This window comes from Amphibalanus amphitrite, unplaced genomic scaffold (assembly GCF_019059575.1).
Source record: "Amphibalanus amphitrite isolate SeventyFive unplaced genomic scaffold, NRLGWU_Aamphi_draft 001167F_arrow, whole genome shotgun sequence".
NCBI lineage: Eukaryota > Metazoa > Arthropoda > Thecostraca > Balanomorpha > Balanidae > Amphibalanus > Amphibalanus amphitrite.
In genome coordinates, this window is record NW_024882661.1 from 56269 (window position 1) to 78952 (window position 22684).

A 22684-nucleotide genomic window follows, 5' to 3' on the forward strand; every position below is an offset into this window, starting at 1 on the left:
ATTCACAAGGACAGAGCCACCGCTAAGCGAAGCGATCGCGCAATTCCAGTTCTATGGCAGAATTTAGAGTCCAAAGTTTAACGTGCGCACATAGCCGCGCACGGCCGGTCCCCTCACTGACTTCGCCTGGCTACGGCCTGCCACCAACCGCAGCCATACCTGTCAGGAGGCCCATAAATGTCGAGCGCCCGTCGCGCTTCGAACCTGGACTGTTATAACCGGGAACGCGTGCTCTCACCACGCGGAGTCCAACGCTTTACCAACTGAGCTACGGGAGATTTGGTCTGAACGTTGGTCTCGTCAGATCAGCCTGTCCGCTGGTTCTGTGAAATCGTCAGTTATGTGGTGACTGTGTTAGCTTCGAGGGGGGGGGGGAGAGGCGGAGATCGGTGATCCGCCCCGTCCCCTCCCCTCCCTCTTTCCCCTCTGTCGTAAAGACTCCGACAACAAGAACTCATAATTCGGATCAGGTTTCCTACACCGGACGGGGCAGTGTGGCTTGGTGTCAGACCCGCCCACTCGCTGCCAGAGCGAAGAACGGCGAAAGGGAAGGAGAGAGAGAGAGAGAGAGAGAGAGAGAGAGAGAGAGAGAGAGAGAGAGAGAGAGAGAGAGAGAGAGAGAGAGAGAGAGAGAGAGGGAGAGAGAGAGAGGGAGGGAGAGGGAGAGGGAGAGAGGGGGAGGGAGCTGGGGAAATGATGAGAGAAATAGTTATTGATCAGCATTTATAAAGCAGAGACAGTGACGCGCAGGGATGAAGGAAACTATCAGACTAACAGACGGATATACCTTAAAAGATTATTTGCAGAACAGAGCGCAATCTGCGCATTGTAATCCGCAACGTAGGCCGTGGATCTATTCAGTCGTTATGGTAAAGGCGATACAAATGCCCAACAAGAATAGGGGGTTAATACCAGGACAGGATCTGTCATCTCTGGTATCTCAGCAACGTACAACGTACTCGTACACTGTACAGCCAAAGAAAAGCCGCTCAAACTAGACTGCAAGAGGGCTGGTAATATGCCGTAAGTAATGGGTATCCTTCGTCAATAGCTTCGCTCAGTATATTTCCATACATTACTCACATCCTGCAGATAAGCATGAGATGAAGTATAGGTCAAACCATGGATAAGCGATTCTAGTTACTTACCAAAGCATGTAAAGCACATCACATTGGTATCTAAGGGCGCATGGCCTTACGGTACAGTCAGCAGTTAAAGCTCTAGTTGCGAGAGTTCAGCTGTAACATCGATTCGACATCCATTGATATAAAGCACTGTTAGCCAAAATATACACTTTTCACATCAGTAAACGTACTATACCCCTGACATCAAACATACACGTAAAGCACATGCACATCGAGCTTTACTGGCCGCGCGCATTCATATAAACCACCCTGAATATTGCACCCACCCCCCCCCCCATTTAAAATACAACAGTCTGACTAGCTATTTGTCAGAAAATATTATCTCCTACCTATGAAACATCTGCGTTTGTGGACTCCACTGCCAAATACAATTTATTTTGGTTGCACTACATCACCTTCCTTGCGCCCCTTTATTCTGTTCACCATAGTCAACCCCGCGCGCCTAGACGCGCAGATGTTCACATTCGCGTAGAATTACGCGCATATGCATTATGCAGTGGCATCGGAAGCCGAAGAGAGGTACGCAGGTGCTATCATACGGAGCTCTGCAGTGCAGCCCCTGCTATGGCGCGCACAGGGGGTGTCGGGACGTGTAAGCTACCTAAAGGGTGAGCGAGTGTAGTGTGCACTGTGATAGCTGCGCGCTATATGTGTTACTGAAAACACCCCCGCACATGGAGCAAATGTTGACGTGCCTCTGTTGGATACCGGTACGGGATATTTACGGATTCGTATGCGACTGTTTTGATCTGTCTTTATGGAAACCACTGACCACTGGTAAAAACTGTAACTTTCATGAGAGGATCGCACTGTTGGCTATTTTCAAATAGTTATTGTTAGGTTAGCCGACCCGCAGTATGAGTGATGTATACCCATAAGTAATAAGTGGTAATGCCCACGTTAGTGTGTGCTTTCATATTAATCTCGTTGCAGACGTTATTCCCCGTGTCATCATTTGTGAAAAGTAAATAAAAAGCGGCGATTATGTATGCTGCCAATTGCCGCTTCTGGCAAAAGCTTCGCCGGTAAGTATCTGATATCTCACAATTCTTCCCATCCGTTGTCATTATCAGTTATCACCGCCAGTGGGTACATTCCTATACTGCCGCGGAGCGTTCTGAAATCAGACACTGTAGCCCGTACACGGCTCACTGAGCCGCCAGTAGGTACAGCCGACTACCATTTACATTCTACAACACCGACCGGCACACGAAAACGTACAGCCCAGCTGACTAGAAAACGGTCATCAGTCGCCGGCTGTAGGCAGCCGCCGCCGCCGCCCGTCTAATGTGGCGTCTGTCTACGGCGGGCTGCCTGTCAGCAGCGACTCTGAGTTCAAACCGAGGTCAACTTGCACGACTCGCATCGTGTTTGACGCCCCTGCCTCACTTGTGAGAGTCCAAAATCGGTAGCCATTTAAAAATCCTCCGGTAAAAGTCCTCCGCATTTGATCGTGTCTCAACCCTCAGGTGATTTCATTGTCCAATGTCCCGTCTCGTGCGGATGGCGATCACGCTACGGCTGTCATCAGCTGGCACTGCTCGTCGGTGACGTCACGGCCACGTGACCCGGTGTGCGCGGGCTCCTCCTCCTCCTCCTCCTCCTCCTCCTCTGCCTCGGACTCCTGCAGCAGCAGCTGGGAGTAGGTCAGGCAGACCGACTCGTCTATTGGCGGAGACAGCGGCCCGCCAGACGGCGCTGATTGGTGCGCCGCGCGCGGCGAGGCCGCTGATTGGCCGCCGGCCCGGTCGATGGGCGGGGCCGCGGGTCGCGGGGCGGGTTTATCGCTCGGCGCCAGATATGAACTCTCGAGGAGGTGCATGTTGCCGTAATCCACCGAGCCATCCGTGTCGTCTGAAAACGAAACGAAAATCATCAGCCATTAGCCAATATTACTCTGCCGCTGTCAACCTTACCTTCGCTTCTACCCCTTACAACTCCGTCAATTAATCTCTCCTTCTCTATTCTTCTTTCTCTTTTTCTTTCCCTTTCACCCTCACTGGCCTAGAAACGTGTATCATTTCCTCCTTTCCGCTTTTAAACAGTGCAGTATCTACTCATAGCTCAGCACCCTTCCTCAGCAGGTCAGACAACTCGCCATCTTCTCCCAGCAGGTCAAAGTACTCCGTTTGACTCAGCGCGCACCTCCCTCGCCGAGCAGGTCAAAGTACTCCCCTCCCTTCCCTCAGGAGGTCAAAGTACACCCTGATTGGCTCAGTACCCACCTTCCTCCCCGAGGAGGTCGAATGACTCCCTGTTTGACTCAGTACTCACCTCCCTCGCCGAGCAGGTCAAAGTACTCCCCTCCCTTCCCTTAGGAGGTCGAAGGACTCCCTGTTTGACTCAGTACCCACCTCCCTCCTCGAGGAGGTCGAATGATTCCCTGTTTGACTCAGTGCTCACCTCCTTCTCCGAGCAGGTCAAAGTACTCCGTTTGACTCAGTACTCACCTCCTTCTCCCAGCAGGTCAAAGTACTCCGTTTGACTCGGCGCGCACCTCCCTCGCCGAGCAGGTCAAAGTACTCCCCTCCCTTCCCTCAGGAGGTCAAAGTACACCCTGATTGGCTCAGTACCCACCTCCCTCTCCGAGCAGGTCAAAGTACTCCGTTTGACTCAGTAGTCAGTACTCACCTCCTTCTCCGAGCAGGTCAAAGTACTCCCTATTGATGACCACGGGCGTGCTGAGGTCGAGGTACTCGGAGCCCGACTGGAGCATCTTGTCGAACCACATGGTGAGCTCGGAGAATGTCGGCCTCGAGGAGGGCAGCTCCTCCCAGCACTGGCGCATGATGCTGTACCTGGACACACGGAGTGTGGGAAGGCGGGTCAGGGCCTGGTGGGACCAGTTTGTCAGAGACTCAGAGCCTGGTGGGACCAGTGGGAAGGGACTCAGAGCCTGAGTGGGACCAGCGGGACGGGAGTGGGACTCAGGGTCTGAGTGTGACCAGCGGGACGGGACTCAGGGTCTGAGTGGGACCAGCGGGAAGGGACTCAGAGCCTGAGTGGGACCAGCAGGACAGGACTCATGTCCTGAGTGGGACCCGCGGGACAGGACTCAGGGTCTCCGTGGGACCAACGGGACGGGATGGCTCACAAGACTGCTCACAGAGACAGGTGATTTTACAAAGTTTTTATTTTACGAGGGTTACAGAGGTTTAGGCATGGGACCAGCGCGGCCGATCTTAGACGAATTCTTGAGTTCCGTTAAACAGGCAGTGCAGGCTGTGCAGCCTTTTCAAGCACCCATCACTGCTGCTATCCTGCCGTGCCGGCATAACGTTATGAAGAGTCTGACTGCCCCTCCAGTGCCGTCCCCGTCAGTTCCTCACATGTCCTGTGTACAGCTGGGCGGTCGGTCCATCCTGTATCCGGACTTCAGCAGGTGGCAGAGCCGCTCCGGCGTCACGCCGGGATACGGGGTGGCTCCTGCAGACAGAGAGGGAGGGACACTTACACTCACACCAGGGTACGGGGTGGCTCCTAAAGGCAGAGAGGGGAATTTATAATCACACCGGGGTACGGGGTGGCTCCTAGAGGCCCACACGGGCATACATCAGTATACGAGGGGGTATCGAAAAGTTCTGATCATCACCATGAATTAGATGTGATAGAAATTTGATTTTTTTACATGATGTTCATTACTCCTTTACAAGTCACCACACACGACCGCAAACTTATTGCATCGTTTCTTGAGATGCCTCAGGCGGTCATTGTAGGACCTTCGCCTTGTCCCGTAAATCACTGCTCCACCTCATCAATGACGTCATTTCTGGGCCTTTAATCACCGGCCATATTGTGGATTCTTCATCTCCTGTAACAATCAAGAGTCAGTTAATACCCGGTCAGGTGAATTTCTTAGATGCGGTAGGATTTAATGTCCACATCATGTTGATTCTTAAATCGCAGCTCAGGACGAATGGGCGGGGGCGCTGTCGGTGCGGATAAAACATCTTTCTTGGGCTTTTTTTGCGGCGATTCTGCTTGAGGCCATCTCGCAACTTCTTCAAAAGTGTGCAGTAGTGCTTGCTTATCATTATCCGACCATCATCAAGACAGTCGGTAATGACTATCCTACGCCAGATCCAGAACACTGATAGCATTGACCTTCCATATCGGCTTCTGCATCTTCGCCTTTTATGAAGAACAGATGTGCCGTGCTTAAACTTCTTGATCATCTTTTTGTCTCTGGATCATACACATAGACCCAGCATTCGTCACAAGTCATTAAATGATCGAAGATGTCTTCAATTTCCTAAAAAAAAACCTAGTTTTCATTCCGAAAGGCCAAGACGCATTTTTCTCTTGAACAAAGTAGACACACGAACTTCTAAGCGGGCTGACTCCTTTATCGTCTGTCGTTCTTCGCCGATAATATTTTCAGGCACTGCCAGCATTGAGACCTTTCTGTTGCACAATCATTTGAAAGGTCACACGACGATCTGTAAGGATGAGGTCCTCCACTTCCTTCACAGTCACCACCTTGTCAGTCACTGGTAATCACTCACTTCTTGACTCCCCTGCAAGGGTCATGCAACCAAGTTGAAAATTATTTCTTCATTTTCGGTAAGTGCATTAGATGGGCTTTCCTAGCTATGAACTAATTTCACGTTCTTGATGTATTTTCTCAGTGTGATACCGTTTCAAATGCATTAGTTGGATGACGGTTCGGTCCTCAATGGGCCCAATACTCATCTTTTTTACTTCAAAGTCTCTCCTACATAAGATAAAACCACTTCTCAGGATTCTCTTTGCGGGAACATTGTTCTTAAGAACCAAATATAATACCAACCAAAAATCATCAAAATCGGTCTAAATCTTCTATGTGATGATCAGAACTTTTCGATACCCCCTCGTACATAGTCAGTACACTCTACATACAGGGTGTCCCATAAGTTCGTTCTCACATTATATTTGCATGTGAAACAGAGTACATTGCGTTTTGATATACTTGTGACCCCTCAATGTGCTCCCCATTTAATAGGCAAACACATGAACACATGCTGCGGCATGCCAGCCGGCATGTTTGGCTACATAGCAGGCTTAAAGTTAACCCAGACTGACTTGACATGCGCCGTGAGCTCCTCGAGGCTGGAACAGCGCTACGCTTCGACGAGCCTAATTTTCAGCATAACCAACAAATTTTTATGAAATTTTGATCCGATGAGGTGCCTGGCATGTGGTCTTGCCACAAACGCCTGTCACAGTCTCCTTGCACCGCTTTTAAGCTTGGCTTGACCTGTGCACTGATGCACTGTCTTGCCTGAAGATGGGCCTACGACCTCTCGGATGCCATTTTCTCCTCTATAAATGTGTTCATACTCGCGGTTCGAGTTCAGCTTGAGGGTTGAAACTCCTCCTAGATGTTCTTGGAAAAACATTATGCTTCCCAAAGCTGTTTCTGGGACATCATCATCATCATCATTCTTTATTATGCACCGCTTTTACAGCGACAAATACAAATATATACATGTTTGTGGTCACAAATGATGGGAGCCTGAAAAGCTGGTATCTCAGGTATAGGTGCTCAATGTGAGCACGTGAGGAGCCTCAATAGGCGCCTGGAGGCCTCACATGTTCCTTGAAGGACCAGCCGAATGCTATCCGCCAAGCCGTCCTCCAACCGCGGAGCCCGCACACGGTCAGGGTCCACCGGCCCACCAGCCGCCAGCTCCATTACTGCTCGAAAGTCCCTGTTGTACATTTCAAACACTTGTAGGAGGAATGAGCCCTCAAGTTCTCTGGGGCACATGGCCAGCTTCGCTAGGGAGGTGATCATGGTCTGTTTTAAGCGGTGCTCCGCTACCATCGCTGACCTGAGAGCAGAGAATATTGCGCCTCTCAACAACTCTCGAACCGGCGCCAAACCAGCGGCCGTCAGGAGGGTAGAGTGATGTGCGAAGCGGGGCAGCCCGAATGCCACCTTCACACATCCGGCTTGAAGGGCATCCAGGCGGTCCACCTCGGATGGACGAAGAGGAGCTGTGCTACACCCGTACATCAAAGTAGGGAGGACAACAGCCTTCCATAGGTAAGCTTTGTCAGCCGGACTTAAGCTTTTGGCCAGTATGCCAGCTGGTGCTAGGCCATAAAAGGCAGCTCGAGCCCTTTTGACACGCTGGTCGACGTGTCGGGAAGCCGTGGAGCGGGCGTCGAGCGTCACGCCGAGGTGCTCGGAATAAGGCCGTGTTTGGAGCGGTTGGCCAGCTAGCTTCCACGTTGGTGACTGCGCCAGAAGCTCGCCACCGAAGACGATGCAGTGGCTTTTTGTCTTCTGATGGTCTGGATGGACGAATTCTAGTCGCCAGTCCCGCGCAAAGTCACCGACCTGGACCAATAGTGCACTGAGATGAGCTGCGTTCGTTGACAGTAGGAGCAGGTCATCAGCATAACACACTCCCGGCACGTGGTGCTGATGAAGGTAAGCGCCGTCGCCGCTGCGGTCCAGCGTCGCCAATAATGGACGCAAGAACACATTTGCAAAGGTCGGCGAGAGGATAGCGCCTTGCCTGGTTCCTCGTAAAACCTCAAAAGTTTCGGAGCTGGTGCCACCAAATGTAACTCTGGCGGATAGATGCCGATACCAGTAGACGATCAGGAGCCAGCAGTTGACGCTCATATGTTCTGTGAGTCGGTAAAACAGTCCGTCATGCCAAATCTTGTCAAAACATTTGCGTGCGTCCAGGTTGGCAGCGAACACAGGGAGACCAGCGCGCCGGTTATAATGTACGGTCTCTTCGACGAGCATAGAAGCTTCCGCTGTGCCACGATTAGGGATGAAGCCAAACTGCAGGTCGTGCGGGTGAAAAGAAGACTGCAGTTCCTCCAAAATCAGCAGTTCCAGGAGCTTTGAAGCACACGTTGTGATTGAGATGGGCCGGTAGTTATCAAGACAACTGGGATCGAGACGACTATTCTTCAGAAGCGGCACCACTATACTCTCGGTGAAAGAAGCCGGGACAGTGCAGGAAGATAGGCAGCCAGTCAATAGGCGAGCCAGCGCGTCTCGAAGAGGGGGAGAAGAGCCGAACATTAAGTGCTCGGCTGACACTCCATCCACACCAGGTGCCTTGCCAGAATGAAGGCGGTTCAGCAGATTGGTGATATTGGACGCAAAGCAATAGCTTGATCCGTATCGGAAACACATTCAAAGAACTGCGGCCATTGCATTTCGAGGTAGGTAGGTAGTTAAATGTTTTTAGCGGCTGATCGAAAAACTTCATCCAGCACACCTACTTCCTCTCTCTCCCTCTCTCTCTCCCTCCATCTCTCTCTCTCTTTCTTTCTCTCTCTCTCTCTTTCTCTCTATCTCTCTCTCTCTCTCTCTCTCTCTCTCTCTCTCTCTCTCTCTCTCTCTCTCTCTCTCTCTCTCTCTCTCTCTCTCTCTCTCTCTCTCTCTCTCTCTCTCTCTTTCTTTATCCCTTTCTCACCGAGTGTGACCAGCTCCCAGAGGAGGACTCCGAAACTCCAGACGTCCGATTTGGAGGTGTAGATGTGCTCCTCCAGAGACTCAATGGCCATCCACTTCACGGGCACTGCCGGAGGCGCACACCAGAGGTCACCGGTCGCGTGTATCTACCGGTCACTGGTCAGTGGTCAGCCATCGGTCAGGGGTCAAATACTGGTCACTGGTCAGTCAGCTGCTAGTGGTCTGTATAGTCAGTGTTCAGAGGCCTGTCGCACTGGTCGCTGTTCAGTGGTCAGAAGTCAGTGGTCAGTGGTCGGTGGTCACTGGTCACTGGTCACTGGCCAGAGGTCAGTGGTCAGAGGTCAGACGTCAGACGTCAGAGGTCAGAGGTAAGTGGTTAGAGGTCAGAGGTCAGGGGCAGGGTTGTGCTTGACTCATGAGTCGAGTCAGAAATTTGACTCAACTCTGACTCAAATGAGTCAGATTTGAGTCGAGTCGGATAAAATGTTGAGCTGTTGAGTTGAGTCAGAGTTGAGTCGGACAAAAATATTAAGGCGTTGAGTTGAGTCAGAGTTGAGTCAGTAAAATAACTTTTGACATTGAGATGAGTCAAACATTTAGGAACATGAGTCAGCTGACTCAACTTTCCAGAAACTATATATATATAAGCTTTTCATTCCCCCCCCCCCCCGCTTAACAACTTAGCCCTGGCTATGCTGCCGGATTTTTTCACCCCCCCCCCGCTCAACAACTTTTTTATCTGAGTCAATTTTGAGTCAAGTAACTTGACTCAACGAAAAATTTGAGTCAAGTTTGAGTCGACTCATATTTTCATCGAGCCGCTTGAGTCATGAGTCGAGTCAAGGGAAAAAATCAGCTCCTTGTTTGAGTCAGAGTTGAGTCAGGGCTTTCTGAAGTTGAATGATGAGTCGAGTCGGCAAATTTTTTTGAGTCGAGCACAACCCTGGTCAGGGGTCAGGGGTCAGAGGTCAGAGGTCAGAGGTCAGAGGTCAGAGGTCAGAGGTCAGGGGTCAGAGGTCAGTGGTCGGTGGTCAGTTGCACTGGTCGGAACTCATTGGTCATTTAACGGTCGGTAGTCGGTAGTCATCAACGGTCAGTGGTCAGAGGTCAGTGGTCGGTGGTCAGTTGCACTGGTCGGAACTCATTGGTCATTTAACGGTCGGTAGTCAGTAGTCATCAACGGTCAGTGCTCAGAGGTCAGTGGTCGGTGGTCAGTGGTTAGTGTTTAGTGGTCGGTGCTCAGTGGTGGTCAGTGGTCAGTGGTCAGTGGTCGGTGGTCAGCGATGGTCAGTGGTCAGTGGTCGGTGGTCACTGGCCAGAGGTTAGTGGTCAGATGTCAGAGGTCAGCGATGGTCACTGGTCAGTGGTCAGAGGTCAGTGGTCAGAGGTCAGAGGTCAGAGGTCAGTGGTCAGTGGTCAGTGGTCAGTGGTCAGAGGTCAGTGGTCGGGAGTCAATGAATCAGTGAGCAGTTGAAGCAGGCATAAACCATTGCTGATAAAAAGTGGATAAAAGATCGCTTCGCTCCATACATTTTCCTTCTTGTGTAGCTAATTTTCTATTCAAGTTCATCGCTTTCCATGTCATAATCTGTACCACGAAAACCTATAAATTATAACGAAAGCCGACCACACAAATAGCAGCATTCTCAATTGGTTATTGACCTTTACAGAAGCCCCGAAAGATACTTCTTCAGCCGCCCACAACCTCAGCCTGTGCCCCTCTGCTCCTCTCTATCGGAGGCGATCAGACTGGGTCAGAGTCTGAGAGACCTTCAGAGTCGCTCTGCCCCCTCTCCCTCCCTCTGCCGGAGGAGGTCAGACTGGGTCAGAGTCTGAGAGACCTTCAGCGCCGCTCTGCCCCCTCTCCCTCCCTCTGCCGGAGCAGGTCAGACCGGTCGAGGAGGGTCCGAGACCTTCAGAGTCGCTCTGTCTCCTCCCTCCCTCTGCCGGAGCAGGTCAGACCGGTCGAGGAGGGTCCGAGACCTTCAGAGTCGCTCTGTCTCCTCCCTCCCTCTGCCGGAGCAGGTCAGACCGGTCGAGGAGGGTCCGAGACCTTCAGAGTCGCTCTGTCTCCTCCCTCCCTCTGCCGGAGCAGGTCAGACCGGTCGAGGAGGGTCCGAGACCTTCAGAGTCGCTCTGTCTCCTCCCTCCCTCTGCCGGAGGTCAGACCGGTCGAGGAGGGTCCGAGACCTTCAGCGCCGCTCTGCCCCCTCTCCCGGAGCAGGTCAGACCGGTCGAGGAGGGTCCAAGACCTTCAGCCCGCTCCCAGTGGGCCCCGCTGCCCCCTCTGTCTCCCTCTGCCGGAGGAGGTCAGACGGGTCGAGGAGGGTCCGAGACCTTCAGCGCCGCTCTGTCTCCTCCCTCCCTCTGCCGGAGCAGGTCAGACCGGTCGAGGAGGGTCCGAGACCTTCAGAGTCGCTCTGTCTCCTCCCTCCCTCTGCCGGAGGAGGTCAGACCGGTCGAGGAGGGTCCAAGACCTTCAGCCCGCTCCCAGTGGGCCCCGCTGCCCCCTCTGTCTCCCTCTGCCGGAGGAGGTCAGACTGGTCGAGGAGGGTCCGAGACCTTCAGCGCCGCTCTGTCTCCTCCCTCCCTCTGCCGGAGAAGGTCAGACCGGTCGAGGAGGGTCCGAGACCTTCAGCGCCACTCCCAGGAGAGCTCGCAGCCGATGAGCTGTATTAACGTTTCATGAGGTGACCGTCGGCGGCAGAGGCTGGCAGCCGGGCCGGTCCGGGTCAGACTGATTCAGAGGGACGGGGAGAGGTGGGCGGGGATGGTGGAGATGTGGGACGGCGCTGGGGGCGGTGGGAGTGGTGGGAACTGGTGGATATGTGGGACAGAGGACGGACAGGGCAGTGGGGCTGGTGTGGGTGTGGGACGGCGATGGGGGTGATAGGGGCTGATGCTAATGTGGGGCAGAGGACGGACGGGATGGGGCGGTGGGTGTAGGTGGGGGTGGTGTAATGTTGCGGTACGACGGAGGTGAGTGTGGCACAGTGTGGTGGGAGTGGCGTCGGTGTGGGACGGCGGGGAGGCGTGTCACGGTGCGACACTGAACACTGGACAGCGCTGCAGGACGACGGGTCAGCGGCGGTGGTGGCCAGTGTCACCAGGGACTGGTGCAGAGCAGATGGCTGACACTGGCCACCAGCACCAGTCCGCTAATTGGCAGAGTGTCCGTCCACCCACGCCCCACGTTCCCACCCCTCCCCTCCCTCTTACGTAAGCACACGTGAGTACCACGTCAGAGGGAGGGCGGGAGTCTGAGCACCAGCTGGCAGCTCAGAGACAGGAGACGGGAGCAGCCCTCCAATGCCAGGCAGGTGGAGCTAATCCAACTCATTAAAACGAATCAGTCCTATACAATACATACGTCATACATACCTTTGAAGATATGGCGAGTGGATATCGCGCTAAAAGAAACTGTTAAAACAATAAATAAGCAACAAACACGCCACTTGCAACAAAGCTCAACTTCTCAACTCACGCAAAGAAATACGCGCTCAAAAGCTAGCCTCGACCATGAGACTTCTCTAAAGAGAAGTCTGTGCTCAATAGATTATTCAAGGACAGGTAACCAATTTTGGGGAAGAGCTTTATTAACTTTCAACTAAAGCGGAAACTTTCCGAATTACTTACTCTCAGGAACTTTCTAATGCATCGAAGAATGACAAAAATAACAAATCTCGAGCCGGAACAAAGCTCCATTCACCTCCCACCTTAACTACATCAAACGGAAGGCTGAGTTTCGAACTCGGCATAATGTGATTACATCGGGCGACTTTTTAGCCATCATCTGATTGTGCCGTGCCCCGGCGGACCTCAGTGCCGGCCAGCCTGGGTTTGACGGCGGCACCTAGCAGCAGCGACCCGCCGTGAGTACACCTAGCTCCGGGCCCGGTCAAAGTTACAGCCCCTGACAGGGCGACCTGCCGCCGTGAGGAGACGCCCACCTCTGGGCACAGGTCAAAGTTAGCGGTGTCGGGCCGCGCGCGCGCTGAGCGCAGTTCGGCTTATCGAGAGCTGAGATTGGAAACATACGGCTGCTCAGCCAGCGACAATTGGTGTCCCACAAGTGGAACTTCTGGCCATTTCTTTCATTCCTCCCCTCCCTTTAGCTTATTCACTGTCATGGTTGTTTAGTGTTCCCAGTTCCCACTTTACATTTCCATATCGTTTCTCCCCTGTTTCTTTCTTGCCCTCTGGCCCCAGTCCTGCCGTTCGCGGTTACCGCCCTTCCTCTTCCTTGGTTATCCATTATTTACATCTGTATGAACCCTTCCTCGACTTTTTCTCTGTTCCTTTCCATCCCTCCCTTCTATCGACCTTCCAGTCTATCAACCTCTCCCCTTTCCTCCGTCCTCCCTCCCCACTCACCGCGACCCTTGCTGGTCTTCTGGTAGAGGACCAGCAAGGAACTCCTCCCTCCGTCCTCCCTCCCGACTCACCGCGACCCTTGCTGGTCTTTTGGTAGAGGACCAGCAAGGAACTCCTCCCTCCGTCCTCCCTCCCGACTCACCGCGACCCTTGCTGGTCTTTTGGTAGAGGACCAGCAAGGAACTCCTCCCTCCGTCCTCCCTCCCGACTCACCGCGTCCCTTGCTGGTCTTCTGGTAGAGGACCAGCAAGGAACTCCTCCCTCCGTCCTCCCTCCCGACTCACCGCGTCCCTTGCTGGTCTTCTGGTAGAGGACCAGCAAGGAACTCCTCCCTCCGTCCTCCCTCCCCACTCACCGCGACCCTTGCTGGTCTTCTGGTAGAGGCTACCCTCGTAGACGTCCCGCGTGAGGCCAAAGTCGGAGATCTTACACACGCCACCGGCCGCCAGCAGCACGTTACGGGCCGCCAGGTCACGGTGGACCATCTGAGGACAGCGGTAACGTTAACAAGGTGCACAGAACACCGCTAACGACAACAGGGTGCACGGAACAGAAACACCGGGTCACGGCGAACCATCTGCGGACGGCGGCTAGCGTGAACACGGTGCATAGAACACCGTAACATCAATGCATTTGCATGTAAGGCAAATGGTAAATCCCTCTCAGCCCCTCTCAATCCGAAGTGCCACAGCTTTGAAATTAAATATTTCCGAATTAAAGCCTTTCTTGATGTTGTGAGTGCCCAAACCGGTAAGTGCAAGCCAGCGACCCCAATTTGGCTATCACACATCCAAACTAATGTTAAGGTGGGATAGTCACTTTAACCCTCGCACGACCAGGCCATTTCTCATAACACGAACGACCAGGGGGGGTTGTTATGACCCCCCCCTGGCGTTTCGAAACGGAAGGTCGTAGAGCTTAGCGGAAAAAACCAACGGATTGCTCTCAACGAGATCTCGCGATTGGTGGAATATTTTTTTGGTCCTAGGTCAACATTTGACCTACTTATGACCGGTCAAAGGTCAAATTTTCCGAAAAAATCAAACTTTTTCAACTTTCCGCGGCGATTGCGGCAAAACGGTGGGAGATATCGACTTGAAACCTTCACTATCGTGTTCCTTGATAAATTTTCTATCGTTTGGTATGTATTTCGTTTCCCTAGCTCTAAAAATGGCGCGTTGGGAGCGCCGGAAGTCGGCAAAATCACAGTCGGCGGCAGAAATTCGAAAAATCAAAATTTAAATTTTTGAAATCTGATTGTATTTTTGGATTTGGGAGGTCCATTTGCCCCCTATAGAAGCTAATATTGCTGCATATTCCCATTGAGGTGACAAGAATTAGCAAAATAGTGGTTCGGGCGCTTTTCAAAAATAGTACCGGACGCTGTTCCTCTTGTGACGTCATAGCTCCGTGACCTGACCTGACCCGGTCATTTTTCTTGCACCACACGATAGCCAATGCTTGCCCCAACATGCATGGGAAGTTTCATCATGATCCATCAAACAATGTGGGTATCACCGGCAGAAAACCTAGGGATTCGGCGCACACGTTTGGTAACTGTCGACCGGAGGCTGTACCTCTTATGACGTCATAACTCCGTGACCTGACATGACCCGATCAATTTTTTTTCGACAAAAGATGCGCAAAGGTTGCCCCAGAGGGTATTGAAAACTTCAGCCCGTTACGACAAGCCGTTTAGCGTGCACTTCGAAAAAACCTCAGGGGGGGGGGGGTTGATACACCCCCCCCTAGGCGTTCTAGGGTTAAACGCCGTCCGTTACAATGACTTCATGGCAACACAAAAAGAAAACACACACACATTTACATAATGGCACTTTATGTAGATGGAGCGCAACCCACTTCAGACATGATCAGAGCTTGCGTAAACACGTTTAAAAAGTACTTAAACTGAACTGACAGTTTGTTTCAAATACGATTTACCTGCTGTGCGTCCCTAAGTATTTTGCAAGATGTGTTTTTCGCTCTTGGAGCTGAGATGAGCTCTGCTTCTTGAAACACTTTACAGGTTAAGCATAGTCTACCAAACAAACAGGCTTTATTGCTCCTTCAAAGCAGACACTTCGTAAGCAAGTAAAGTTATGCGGAGCGTGCAAGACCCCAGCGAGTGACAGGGTAAACTAATAAACCCGGTGGAGGGGAACTCCAGTCGTTAGCTCCTGGTGCGCACACGGACGGCCATTTACAAAGTCAGAGCGGTCATCTAACTTCTGTCGCCGAGAAATGGCCGATCGTTCGGCCACCTCCGTCCGGCCCATGCATGTGCCATTGGTAGTGCCGGCGAAGTTGGGCTATAAGGCGCACCGTGGTTGTGACGTGTGCCGTGGTGGCGGTGTAGAGTGAAGTAAAGGTGTGGTATGTACGACTAGCACAGTAAAAGTAGCACAGTAAAACTGTGCTCTGAAGCCGTGCCTTGTGCGCCGCTGGTGAATGCACAGGTGCTGTATTGGTATTGGTATTGTATTGGCGGTGCTGCGCCTGGTGGTATGGTGGTATTGGCTGGCGGTATGACATTGACTGTTTACTGATGGCCATGATGTGCAGCGTTGACTGATGCCCGAAACGACGCAGCTGACATGCACACGGATGGTCACTGAGCTCAGACGCAAAAGCCGCGTGATTGCGTCGGAAAAGCAGATAGGATGAATCGGATGAATGCATTGTGCTGATTGAAGCAGTTGACTGCGCTCCGTTCAGTCCGTTGTACCCCAAAGGTACCGTTGTCAGGTGGATGGTGCCATAGACAGACAAGATCATGCAGTACCTAAACAAATATGGATCCAAGGGCGTCGAGTTCATTTTTTGACAAGGCAATGTGCATAATTCAAATGACGATTGCACGCTATTTAGTCGAGTTTGGATTACTTTTTTTAAACAATACAAAACATTTCATTTTGTGAGCATCAATCGAAAGTTTACTCAGCGGGAAGGGACGACACGCTAACCACTTCGACATTTTCCTTTCCCATTCGCCGCAGAGCAGACAATTGACCCGCCGATCGACTGACCTTCATTTCGACGAGGTAGGACATGCCGCGGGCGATCTGCCACGCGTAGCCAATCAGCTCCTTGGTGGTGATGGGGCTCCTCTTTTCCGCCGCCTTCTGATCGGGCTGACCCCCGGCTGGCCCGTCCGTGCCGAGCTGCTCTTTTCCCGCCGAGTCCGCCTCGGGCGCAGACTTCCTGGGAGATTTTTCTGTAGACTTTTCCACATTTGTCTCTTTCTCGGATATATTTTCTGAGCATTGTTTGTCCAGACATTTTTGGTCGGCGTTCAAGAAGCTCAGAGACACCTTGCGGCTTTTGTACAGGTAAGTCCTGCGGAGATACGGAAATCAGCTGGTAGAAAGCGAATAGTGTTGCAAGTGAAAACGAAAGCATTTTGTAATTAGTTCCGAAACTTGCCATATTGTTTGACCTAGCCATGTTTTGGACATCGAACAAGACTACAGCTTCTCAAAGCTTGAGTCGCGATTGTTTGTCCCTGCCTATGTATAACCTGCCCTAAATTTCTACCCCCGCCGTGATTCGAACTGACACCTATTGCTGATTGCGCCCCTAGCAGACACGACAGCCTAAAATCTGCGCCCGCCGGGATTCGATCCCCCGCCCGCCGCTCACCGCAGGCAGCCGAGCTCGGCGTACTCGATGATGACACAGAGTGGTCCTCCGGGCGCCGTGCAGGCCCCCAGCAGGCGGATCACGTTCGGGTGGTCGACCTCCTTGAGCAGACTGTACTCGGAGAGCAGGTCCTGCAGCTCAGACGCCGTGCTGGCCGGCTTCAGCATCTTGACCGCCACAGAGGTGTAGCCTGAGGTCAGGTCAGCGGGTCAGAGGTGTAGCCTGAGGTCAGGTCAGCGGGTCAGGTCAGCATCTTCACCGCCAAAGAGGTGTAGCCTGCGCCCTGAGGCTAGGTCAGCGGGTCAGGTCAGCGGGTCAGTCGGTCAGGTCAGCGTCTTCACCGCCAAAGAGGTGTAACCTGTCAGAGAGGGGCAGCCTCAGGTCAGCTGGTCAGGTGAGCAGGCCAGCAGAGAAGTGGGTGTAACCTGAGAGCAGCGGGTCTGGTAGCGTCTTCATCGCCATGGAGGTGCAACCTGAAGTCTGCGGGTTGGTGGCAACAAGCTGAGTTTAACAGGTAAAAATATAAAACATATTTCTCTGGATTTCTGACAGTTGGTAACGTCCTAATGAAAGTTCTTCCCACTGCGCAAACCTGACTGAGCTAGCAAACCTGGTTATAATGTCTCAAATCGGTTCAGTATTCAGAGGGGCGCAAACGCTCTCAAGAAAGCTCTGTGTTTTGCAAACACTAGCCCGCGCACCGACGGGGGTCTGCGCCAACTTAGAACCGACGGGAGGGGGGGGGCGGATGACCGCCCCCCTGAGATCTCGAGAACGAAGCAAGATAGCGACAAGCGGTAAACGGCATGGGATACGCACGGACAAGTTCTACAATTTTTACACAGGTCATTTTCAGGTCAGGTCAAAGATGACGTCACAGGGGTCAAAAAAGTAAAAATGGCGGCGCTAGATATGGAGAGTTTTTCCCGAATAACTTACGAATTGGTCAAGCTAGGAACAAGCTAAGGAAACCATCGTGATCCTCTCGTCATTCCGCATCGAACCATATATATGTTGAACTCGAAAGGAAAGGTCAAAGGTTGACCTCAGGTCACGTGACCTCGAGGTCATCATGTATATCATTCGATGCGCCTTGACGATCTGAACACAATGAGACCGCGCGGCTGTATCTTGTTCCTGTAAGGAGTTATTGGCAAAAACCCTTTGGTGACCTTTGATGACGTCACATGACCTTACAGCTGCCCAACAGCAAAACAGGCCTCAAGGTAGTGAAGGTTAATCGTATATGCAGTCATGTATGGTATATGGGCCATTCTGACGCATTTTAGTGAAAAAAAAACAACAGGGAGTTGATTTTCCCCCCTTGGCTGATAATGGGGAGGTCGAGAATTTTGACCTGACCTTTGGTCATCCATTTCAAAATTCCAAGATAATCAAATTGTAGCTAGCGATGACTTAATAACATCTTGCGACTTTCAAAGGATTCCGTCATCTACTGTAGCTCTGACACGGTGACAAAGTTGCAAAAAAGTGACTTCAGGTTGGGTCATTCAAAGTGACCTGGTGACCTGACCTTGAAAGTAAGGAGGTTCAACCTTGCACAACATGTGTAAAACTGATGATAGAATAGTCATACTAAATTTCGTGGCGCTACGCGCCGCAGTTTTCCCGCTATTCGCGAAAAACCTCAGGGGGGGATAACTGCCCCTTCCCGTCGGTGCGCGGGCTAGCCCGCGTCCCGTTGGGGTCTGCCGAGCAACGCGCCCTGCTGGGGGAGGGCCAATTTGCCCCCCCCCCCTAAGATCTCGAGAACCACGCAATATAATGACAAGCAGCAAACGGCGTTGGATAGCCCCAACAGGCAACTACCTTGTGACTTACTTTCATTGACCTAGGTCAAACCGATGACGTCACAGGTCAGGTCAAATGTCGAATTTTCACCGTTTACAGGCATTTCAAGAAATGCGTTGTAAAATCGAGTTAAATGCATTTCATTGAAAATCATCGATGGGGTATTGTTTTTCAAACACATATTTTGCTATTTGAGGTCACTGATACCAGGTCAGGTCACAGAGGTCAGGTCACTGAGGGTCACAATATGAAAATATCATGTGATACATGTTTTATGGTCCATTTTATATGTCAAATGGGATTATGTGGGTCAGGCAGCCTTTGGGGTCAGTTTAGATTATGTTCTGGTCAAGGTCAGGTCAAATTAGGTCAAATTTCAAAGTTGATATTTTTGCAAAAATATGGGTTTCGATTCGATGCAGCTTGTCACGGGGAGTTCAATGGTGGTCTCTGTTTTGCGCTACGTGCTCTAGAATTGCCAAAAATTGAGTTGAAAAATTTGACGTCATCAACTTTGAGCAGGTTTTTCGCTATACCTTGGCAAAAAAGAGGTATCGATCTAGAAATTGGTCGGTAGAAAGAAGAGCACAGAAACTATCACATATGTTCCGTTTTATTTCGAAATTCAAAAAACTTTTGCTTTTTTGCGTTTTTTTTTTAAATTCAATTGTTTGAATTTTGGGGGAACAATTGCAAAAATTTTGAAAATCCGAGATAGGAGTTTTGTAGCGCCGTCTTTTTCTACATGGCCATTTAAAGAACATTGAAATTGCTCAGTAACTGTAGCTTTGGTGAGCGTTTCAAGATTTCATGTTTTTTGCTCATTTTTGCTCGAACATGACCTCAGTTTGACCTCAATAACTCCTGACATAAGGTGACCTAAGACTTGAAATTTTGTGTGGATGTGTCTAATTGATGCTCGGTAAGGTACTTAAAATTTGGTGGCGCTGCGCGCTGCCGTTTTCTTCCTATTCAGGAAAAACCACAGTGGGGGGCAAATTGCCCCCCCCCCTCCCAGCGGGGCGAGGGCTAGGATACGGTATCATATCAGACTTTCGCCAGATTTCTAAGGAACATTTTCAGAATCTGCCGGTGCCATATCCAGTCTCCTCCTCCATATCAACATGTCGTCATATTTTCTGACATAATACCGCAGTCCACTTGGCACTTAGCGGAGTTTTCGTCCATTTGCCGACTATCGATACCAGGCCGGTCGGCCGGTAAACGTATGGCCTCGATCCGTTCAGACTCAGGCGGGCCGCCGCGACGGGCGAGCGGCTGTTCTCTGAGACGCAGGGATCCGGGGAGCTATTCAAATGCATAAAGCCGGGACACTGATATTGGACGTCGGCTCAGAGGCCGCGTTGAGAGCTGAAGACTCCAAGTCGGCGGCTAAAGGGCAGGATGCAGTGGGGTCTGGCTCGTGGGATTTGACTGACGGTAGGGTGCGCGCGCAATACTGTGTGTGAGAAGACTTGTACTTTGACAAAAACTGCATACAAAGCATTTACTATATTAGCAGTCAAGCTGCTATCGGCTGGCCGCATACTACTATGGTATCTGACATTCGTGCGTCGGTTCGCTGTTGTCATAGTTATAGTTACCTGATGCTCCGTTGATGCCGAGAGCCCTTCCCAGCACGACCTTTCCGAACTCTCCCTCTCCGAGTAGTTCGCCCAGCACCAGTCGCTGCCGTGGGAACTCCCACTTAGCGTCTACCTGAGGGGAGGAGGGGGAGGAGTGACGTCACGACTAACGGACAGAGCACCCTGGCCCTGTTTCACCAGTGATAGCAGCACGCTGCTATTACACGTGTCAAATTGGGTTTACATGGAAACATCAACAATAGCGTGCTGCTATCACCGGTGAAACAGGGCCCCTGTGAGCGGAGGACCGGTCTGTGACGTCACACACAGAACTGCAGTCTGCTCACATGGATGGCGTGGATTGATAGAAACGACCATTCAGACACTATAAAGTAGAACGACTTATCGATTTTTTTTCTTCACATTTTACCAAACACAAAGCGAGTCATACATCAGACCACTATGGTAGGTGGACGCCCAACTAGCATGGACGGCGACACAAGTATGGCGCTAGATCGGGGTCAGACATGATATAGCGATCTTCGGTAACCGTATATTTTATTTTCATTTCCTTGAATATTTGCCTATATCTTTGCAACGTATTGGACAATGATATTCCTTTTCTCTCTGGGGACTGGGCCTTTCCTACCTCCGTCACATTATAGAAAGCAATTCTAACAACAGATCAGAGCTATGCGATTGAGGCGATTCGGGAGATATGTACTGCTCTGGTCCACAGTCTACGTCTGGGGCTTGCTGTTCAAAACTATAAACATACACATCACCATCACCACAATCGATTAACCACCAATCGATTAAATATCGAAAATGTATATGGGATAATAGTTAGCATAACAATAGTTTCAATATCACAACTAATCCAAGAATCTATAAATCTTTTCAACTGACTGATGATTGATAGTTATGTCAAGCTTAAAAATAATACGAACTCCAGTGGCTTTAACCCGCGCCCCGTTGGGCTCTGCCGAGCAACGCGCCCGGTTGGGGGGGGGGCCATTTTGGCCCCCCCCTAAGATCTCGAGAACCACGCAACATAGCGACAAGCGGTAAACGGCGTTGGATAGCCCCAACGGGGAACTACCTTGTGACCCAATTTATTGACCTAGGTCAAACCGATGACGTCACAGGTCAGGTCAAAGGTCCAATTTTCACCGTTTACAGGCACTTCAAGAAATGCGTTGTAAAATCGAGTAAAATGCATTTCATTGAAAATCATCGATGGGGAAATGTTCTTCAAACACATATTTTGCTATTTGAGGTCACTGATACCAGGTCAGGTCACAGAGGTCAGGTCACGGGGGGGGGGTCACAATATGAAAGTGTCGTGTGATACATGTTTTATGGTCCATTTTACATGACAAATGCGATTATATGGGTCAGGCAGCCTTTGGGGCCAGCTTAGATCACGTTTTGGTCAAGGTCAGGTCAAGGTCAGGTCAAGGTCAGGTCAAATTAGGTCAAATTTCAAAGTTAATATTTTTGCATAAAATGGGTATCGAATCGATGCAGCTCGTCACGGGGAGTTCAATGGTGGTCTTGTTTTGCCCGTACGTGGTCTAGAATTGCTAAAATTGAGTTCAAAAATTTGACGTCATCATTTTTGAACAGTTTTTTCGCTATAACTTGGCCAAAAAACGAGATATCGATCTGAAATTGGTATGTATATAGAAGAGCGCTGGGACTATCACATATATTCCGGTTTTTTCGAAATTCGGAAAATTTTTGGATTTTTTTCGAAGTTTTTCCTAAAAAAATCAATTTTTTGATATTTTTCGGTCAAAAACCAAAAATTTTGAAAATCCGAGATAGCAGTTTTGTAGCGCCGCTTTTTGTCTACTAGACCATATAAAGAACTTTGAAATTGCTTGATAACTGTAGATTTGGTGAGCGTTTCAAGATTGCATGTTTTTTGCTCATTTTTGCTCGAACATGACCTCAGTTTGACCTCAATAACTCCTGACCTAAGGTGACCTAAGACTTGAAATTTGGTGTGAAGGTGTCAAATTGATGCCCGGGAAGGTACTGAAAATTTGGCGGCGCTGCGCGCCGCCGTTTTCCTGCTATTCAGGAAAAACCACAGGGGGGGGGGCCAAAATGGCCCCCCCCCCCCAACGGGGCGAGGGTTAAGCCAAATCACACTGAGGATCACACAACTTCTCCCATCAGTCCAGCTGATGAAGCTCTCTAAAGCTGCGTCTGAGACGCCGCTGTTCGAAAATTGTCTCTCCGGCGGAACCGCCCAGTCCCGGCGCTTCTCTCGCTGCTGTCGGGCTGAGAGGGTTCGCCTTGTTCCCCAGAGGAATATCGGGGGACAGAGCGGGACAGGGCAGAGAAAAACAGATGAGCTGCTACCTTTGTAAAATCTTAACCCTATTCCTGGCGGGCTCCGCCGGGACAAGAAACTGGCGGGGGGGGGGGGCGATTCGGCCCCCCCCCTGAGATCTCGAAAACGAAGCAAGATAGCGACAAGCGGTAAACGGCATCGGATACGCATGGACAAGGTCTACAATTTTTACTAAGGTCATTTTCAGGTCAGGTCAAAGATGACGTCACAGGGGTCGAAAAAGTCAAAATGGCGGCGCTAGATATGGAGAGAGTTTTTCTCGAATAACTTTCGAATTAGTCAAGATAGGAACAAACTAAGGGCATCATCGTGATCCTATCGTCAATCCGCATCGAAT

At 51.0% G+C, this 22684-nt stretch overlaps 1 protein-coding gene across 1 annotated transcript in view; it reads right to left on the minus strand.

Moving 5' to 3' along the window:
- Window positions 1-2304: 2304 nt before the first annotated feature.
- LOC122370777 (proto-oncogene tyrosine-protein kinase receptor Ret-like) overlaps window positions 2305-22684 on the minus strand; it is a 53258-nt gene continuing 32878 nt past the window's right edge. Inside the window, exons 6-13 of the mRNA XM_043346673.1 lie at window positions 20001-20115; window positions 16585-16774; window positions 15972-16281; window positions 13301-13430; window positions 8573-8677; window positions 4475-4571; window positions 3777-3943; window positions 2305-2999 (exon numbers count right to left, since the gene is read on the minus strand). Coding sequence (XP_043202608.1) covers window positions 2656-2999; window positions 3777-3943; window positions 4475-4571; window positions 8573-8677; window positions 13301-13430; window positions 15972-16281; window positions 16585-16774; window positions 20001-20115 — 1458 coding nt within the window. The 3' untranslated portion in view covers window positions 2305-2655. The remainder of the gene's footprint in view (window positions 3000-3776; window positions 3944-4474; window positions 4572-8572; window positions 8678-13300; window positions 13431-15971; window positions 16282-16584; window positions 16775-20000; window positions 20116-22684) is intronic.